This window comes from Ruditapes philippinarum, unplaced genomic scaffold, assembly GCF_026571515.1.
Source record: "Ruditapes philippinarum isolate M1 unplaced genomic scaffold, ASM2657151v2 ctg1589_1_1_1_1, whole genome shotgun sequence".
NCBI classification, from domain to species: Eukaryota; Metazoa; Mollusca; class Bivalvia; order Venerida; family Veneridae; genus Ruditapes; species Ruditapes philippinarum.
In genome coordinates, this window is record NW_026852705.1 from 225,504 (window position 1) to 232,570 (window position 7,067).

Sequence of the window (7,067 nt, forward strand, 5' to 3'; positions counted from 1 at the left end):
TTGTGCCACCGTAGTAATCTACATACGAAATATCGAAAAAAATAAGTATTTCTAGCCTTGATTGCGTATAATATAACATATTGAAATACGCAAAAAGTCTTCAAATTCATGGGCAGATATATAATTCGAAAATGAGGGCGGTGACACACAGTGTTTTTGCTTAAAATGTATTCTGTGAACGTGCATAGTTTACATAACTTTCAATCTGCCCTAGCAGACGGCTTTAAACATCGTGCTCCATTGTTCTTTCTAGTATAATACAAAGTATTTATTTTATTATTTCTTATAATAAAAAGAACCAAAAATGCAAGCATGTAGAATTTATAGACTATATATTATGTCAATTTAAATGGTGTCTGAGATATACATACATAATAAAGAATAAAAAATACATGTAATTATATTCTATATACACGACAAAATATACCCACAAAAACCCCGAAAAGACAAAACGTTTATTTTTACAATTTTAATTAACCAATAGTATAAAGGAACAATATCAGTTATATAATTATAGTATAATCATTCACTGATCTCACATAATATAAATAAACTCTTATCGATTTGACACTTCAAATTCTATAACCTATTTAAAACATGCTGATACGTAATGTTTTAAACTACCAATCAGAATTTAGGGAAATACCCGAACCGAAGTTTTAATACCTATACATAAATACCCTTAACTGATAACTTGAATCATATGCACAGGCACCCGTGAACTACCGGCAAGGTAAGACCTATTTTTGCTCTTTATTCATATTTTTACCTAAATATTATCATGCTTAAAGTGTCTTAGATGCGACATGTTAGAAATTTAAGATTAGGAATTTAGATGTATCAGAGGGAAATTTTTTAACGTTTTCATGCATGTGTTATGTAATGAGTGATTAAAGCGCGCAGACTTAATCTCAACATATTAATTAAGTGCGATGGCACAAAGGTGATGCACATGCATTTTTAAACTCAAGTGTATACGAGGTACATATATATTAACTAAAAGAAATGTATGTGTCAAAGTGCAAACTATATAGTTTAGTTGTATTCCGATGTAAACAGTAAGAGTACGCGTAAGCTTACGCTTTTTTTGTTGGAAAAAATGCATGAATTTCGTGGTTTTGTCACAAAAACATTTCCGTGGGTTTCTAAATTCGTTGACTGTTTATTTTTCCAAAAGGTAAAATGTAAATAATGTGATGCAAAATAATCTTACAGCAGACGAAAATAAAATTTCGTTGGATCTTGAATCCGTGGTTTGACCTATCCACGAAAACCACGATAATTAGTTTCCCACGAATAATAATGATTTTGCAGTATACAATGTATTACATATTTAGGAAAGAGATAATTAATGATAACCCGAGAGAAAAAAGAGTGCAGTTAAAAGTATTGCAAATCACATGCATGCGTGTCATCGTAAATAAAACATTATGCGTAAGTTTGATTTGTAGGTCACATTTTAATTAAACGTTTCCAGAATTCTTGTCAATTTCATAGCAATTTTTTTTGTTGCTTTAATTCATTTATAATCTGGGTGGCTCATTTTTGTTACACATACACTATATTATAATAAAGATAGAAATATACCATAACTGATGTTTTTACTGTAATGTAGTATGTTCGCCATTCTTTTCATGAAATGACATTTTGCCTATGGAGAATTTTGATATTCATTAAAACTTTTTAAAAGTGATTTTTTTTAAACAAAACTTGATAAAGAGGCGCAAAATAAAATTTAATGTGAAATCCTTGTCCAATGGAGCCTTGAATATCATCAGTACACTAAATTGTGCACTGAAAAACAGCGTCATAGCAATTTACTTGTATTGATTAGCAGTCACATTCATACACTAATTTTAACAGCCAGTCCGCATAGCTCAATCGGTTAGAGCGCGAGACTTGTAATCTCGACATTGTGGGTTCGATTCCCGGGCTGGCCAACTAAAATTACTAATCAGTCTTTCGGACGAGACTTTAAATCGAGGTCCCGTGTATGGGTGCTTAAATACTTGGCACGCTAAAGAACCAGAAGCTTCTGGAATTGGGGCATCTTTCTGTATCTGTAATTGCACTATCCTCCAAAAATCTAAAATGACTAACAGTCTTCTGGAGGACTCGCCCATATGGGCAACCGGTGGCGAGCATAAATAAACGCAAATACACACACACACACACACACACACACACACACACACACACACACTAATTTTGACTTGTAAACTATCATATAAATCCGTTGCTAAATTAGAATACGTTATCTATATAAATCACTCTTTCTTTATCACTTTGACAAGTTAAAGAACCAGGAAGAACTGTGGATACAAAAACAACTAACCAATCGATAGACAATAAATTATTGATAAGTTGACGGACTTTTTGTCGGTAATTTAGAGAATTTATCTCGCAATGATATCTTTACATTTAACTTTCAAGAGCGCTTTTAGGAAATGAATGTATTGGTAATAATAACATGTTCAACCATTATGTTATTTATTATGTTATTACGCCACATTTTTTTTAAATCGTTCACCACGTTTTCAAATGAATATCTAAAGAAAATGTGTTGAAATCGGATCAAAAACAAATAAACAAATTTTTCGATATAATTAAACTAGAAATACAAACCAATAAAAAATGTGACGATTTTATAAACGAATTTACATAATTATGCTAAATATATTATACAATTTTATATATCGTGCTTAGTTTACAGAATTTATTTCAGATCGATTGTGTAGGAAGCTATAAGTAAACGCTAATATACACCCTTGGACCTGTTCAGTACTGAGCATTGAGTGTTAAAACAACGATCGAACAACTTAATTAACATGAAGAATGATTTTATTCAGATTAAAAAGTGAACTTCTTATGGTCAAGTCTCTAATTTTGAATGACTTACATGGTTAATAATTAAAAGATTTATGTCTATATTAAAAAAGACATTGTTTAAACGAGCAATCTGGGGATCTGATTCTTCTCTATGGAGACTACTGATGACGGACGTAACATTCCTTTCTGATATGAAGACATTTGAATCAGTTTTAAAATTAAATTGGTGAAATATATAGATTTAATTGGAAATCGATCAATTAAGGTTCGCTTAGTTGTCTTTTGAACAATATGCATGATTAAGTCCTGTATACAGAATACATATTCAATGCGTCACTTACTTAATAACACAATCAAGGCGTCACTTGCTTTATATTACAATCACGGCAATACTTACTAAATAACACAATCAGGGCAACACTTATTTAATAACACAATCAAGGCGGTACTTATTAAAAACACAAGACAGCACTTACTTAATAACACAATCAGGGCAACACTTATTTAATAACACAATCAAGGCGGCACTTCTTAAAAAACACAAGACAGCACTTACTTAATGCGACAATTATCAATGCAGCACTTACTTGATAACACAATCAATGCGGTACTTATTAAATAACACAATGCAGCACTTACTTAATAACACAATCAAGGCAGCACTTACTAAATAACACAATCAACCTGCAGCACTTTTTAAATATTACAATCAAGAAGCAGCACTTACATTATAACACAACCTAGGCAGCACTATATGTTACCATAAAAATCAATGCAGCACTTCAATGATTATAAGGCAAAGAATATTAATTTGATGAAAAGTTTTGTATAACTTTGTTGTTGTTGTTGTTGTTCTTCTTCTTCTTCTTCTTCTTATAATTTATTTTGCCGGTGTTCTTGAATATACTTGATGTTTTAAATGAGGTTAGGTTTAATGTCAATATAATGGTGAATTGAAAAGATTTATTTTGAATGTTCATTTTTTCAGACTGATTGGCGATTACATATGAAAAAGATAATGGAAAAGGCAATTATATCCGGATTAACATTTTTCTTCATCGTAATTTTATATATCGATGGCGGCCTTTGTGTGTGTTTGAATAGCACACACTTCAAAATGACAGGTACTTCCAACACCATTATCAACAATAATTGGTTCTTCAATTGCACCGGTGCCAAATTCTTGGACATGTCCAACAACCAATTTATTAAAGTGGGGAATGAATCATTCGACACATTGTGGAGAATTCAAGAGCTAAATCTCGGCTATAACAACATTTCTGTGATAGAGCCGGAAGCTTTAGCTATTATGCGTAGCCTGGAACATCTCTACATTGATCATAATGAACTAGTTGAGCTTCCATTGGACTTCTTTATCAACAAAAACAACTTGATCTCTGTTGATCTCTCATACAATAACATTACACATATTCCTCTGGCAGTGTTTAACTACAGTATGATAAAACTTGATAGAGTATTACTTCACCACAATCAGATTACAGCATGTGAACCCTGGGCTTACGTTAAACAAGCTATACGACTTGTAGACGTAAGGTATAACCAAGTGTCAACATTCACCAATGACGCTAATTGGACATACACGTCCAGAACGGTTTATGACGAGGTAAATTTTACATATTTTATCATTAGGATAGTGTTAGATTGTTCTGTAAACCAAGCAAATTTAACTCAACTGAATTCACAAACTGCAATTTTCATCACAATTTCAAATAAAATAATAAACAACTGTGATATAATGTTTTTAACCAGGACAGCAAATTGTAAAAGGGAGTGTACAGTTTAATTGTTTCCAATGATTATTTTTGTCATTGTTATGCATTCGTTATTTTTTCTTATTTTAAGGCATCAACAGACCTGCGATATAACTTAATCACCGACTGGCGAGACTCGTATTTACAACAGTACAAATCACCTTCTGTAGAAAGTTCTGGAATTGAAACATTACTGGTTGAGCTATTACCAGACATTCGTGAAAATCCATTTAAGTGCGACTGTTATACTCATCATTTGGTAAAACGTGTCCGGGCGTCATTTTTCAGGTGGTCAAACAGCGAGTATCTTGACATAACATGTTATAATCCTCCAAACTTACGAGGGAAACGTGCTTTCTATGACGTGGCCCTCACTGAACTTGTTTGTAACATAACGAATGATTGTCCTGCAGGGTGTCTATGCCAAGACAGACCAGAAGATGGCATACTGAATGTTGACTGCGGCGATTTAAATATGACTGTTATGCCAACAGTTTTACCAGTAAGTCCATACAATGACATCCATGTGCAATTGGGAAACAATGAAATCAATCAACTATCGAACGTAACTTACTTACAGTACGTTACAAATTTGTCAATGCCTAGTAATTTCCTTACCGAAATCCCTGACTTTGTCATGGACGAATTGGCAAGAAAGAAAAATGCTATGGTTGACTTCCGAAACAACTCGCTCACAGTGATCCCAAAAGGAGCGCAAAATATAAAGTTCGAAAACACCCAGTTTCAAGGAAATAATCTTGAGTGTTCATGTGAAATGCTCTGGATGGTAGAATGGATCAATCTGGCACCTAGATACGCCGATAAAAGTCTAAGCTGTAAACTTGATGGAAAAGTGTACAAAATAACCGATCTTAATGAAGATATTTTGGAATGCAATGAAATTGACAGTGTCATTCTCATTGTCATACTATCCCTCGTTCTTGTTGTTGTTATTGCATTGTTGATTACCGCTAAACGATGTCCCTACGAGACGAAAGTGCTTATATTCAAAATATTTCGTATTCACCCATCTGATAAGTACGAAGTGGACAATAACGCCGACAAATCATATGACATGTATGTGTCGTTTGATGATGACGATCCCTACGTCACGCAATGGGTCAAAAAGGTTCTGTTCAAACAACTGGAGGAAAAGAAGCCTAGATATAAGTTAAGTGTTTACCAAAGAAATGGTCCACCTGGCCCAGAAGCTGATTCCAGATTACAACTTATTGATGAAAGCAAACGTCTTTTAATAATTCTAAGTGAAAACTATGAGAATCATACGTGGTGTGAGTACGAGCTTTGCCATTCTGAAACATTAGAGCAAAACGAAGGACGAATCATATATTTACTGTATGATAAGGTGGCAGAGGAAATTTCGAAGAAAGAGCCATGGTTATCTAAAATGAAAGACAGAAAAGTTTTCAAGTTGCATGAGAAAATGTTTTGGTCAAAAATTCGATACGAGCTTCCTATGAAACGTATTTCTAATAATAAGCCCAAACCAGTGCGACAACCAGAATATGCAAACATAAACGTATAAACTAACTATGGCATTCTTGCAAACAGCTTATTGGTTAATCGTTTGTCGCTGTTTTCCTGTCGCTGCTTGAGTCTTAATTAGATACACGTATTTTGCAAAAGATTAAAACTGGTTTGTAAATTCATGTAGTTTTTACTTTGGTTAAGATTTAAGAATCGATCATAGGATGAAAACCATTACTTATTTCAATTCATTATTATATGTGACTGTCCGTAAAAAAGCAATATTATATGTGTTGCATGCTATACCAACAAACTGTAGGATACGTTTGAAACACTCAATAAATATATCATTGTGCTTTATAACCTTTTCCCCTTTAATTATGTTTCTGAATTGATATGATTTATGAATAGATTGTCGTCCATAAAACAGTTGTCATTGACATGGTTTACAGTTTTAGATGTTTCACATTAGCTTTAGTTATTGCCATTTTTGTGTGTGGAATGAGTATTGCTCCTAAATATATACCCTTAATTTTATTTTTTTAGATATACATAGATAATATATTCATTTATAGTTACATTAGGGAAGGAATTACTAAGCTTTCTACACAAAAAAAAAAACACAAAAAACAATCGGCAGAACGAGTCGCTAGTATACGGGTTCTCCTTGATGCACTGCAAATGCGCATGCTTATGTTTTCATTATTATTATTTCATTTTTGTTTGTTTGTAATATTAATGTATTCCTTTCCTGTCCTATTATTATTATGTATATAATGTGTAGCAAACTAGAATGTATGTATGTTACCTAAGTATAAATGTACATAGTGTATATAGATTGTGTTTTCTTACTTTCCCAGATGAGCGTTATGACCAATATCGCTTCATCTAGGCGAAGAAGATAATTTATACGAGGGTGACTCAATATGTAGTCAATATGTAATGCAATATGATCAATAAATATAACAGAAGAGTAAA

The 7,067-nt window shown here is 32.7% G+C and overlaps 1 protein-coding gene across 2 annotated transcripts; it reads left to right on the forward strand.

Annotated features, from left to right (window-relative positions):
• The first annotated feature begins 646 nt into the window (after window positions 1-646).
• On the forward strand, window positions 647-7,067 carry LOC132721864 (toll-like receptor 2). 2 transcript variants are annotated; one of them, XM_060706251.1, is made up of 3 exons: window positions 647-733; window positions 3,818-4,453; window positions 4,693-7,067. In XM_060706251.1, the coding sequence occupies exons 2-3, from the start codon at window positions 3,836-3,838 to the stop codon at window positions 6,145-6,147; spliced, it is 2,073 nt and encodes a 690-aa protein (XP_060562234.1). In that variant the 5' UTR covers window positions 647-733; window positions 3,818-3,835; the 3' UTR covers window positions 6,148-7,067. The 2 variants fall into 2 exon arrangements, with proteins under 2 accessions (XP_060562234.1, XP_060562227.1); XM_060706244.1 differs by lacking the exon at window positions 647-733 and having other exon boundaries at window positions 3,763-4,453.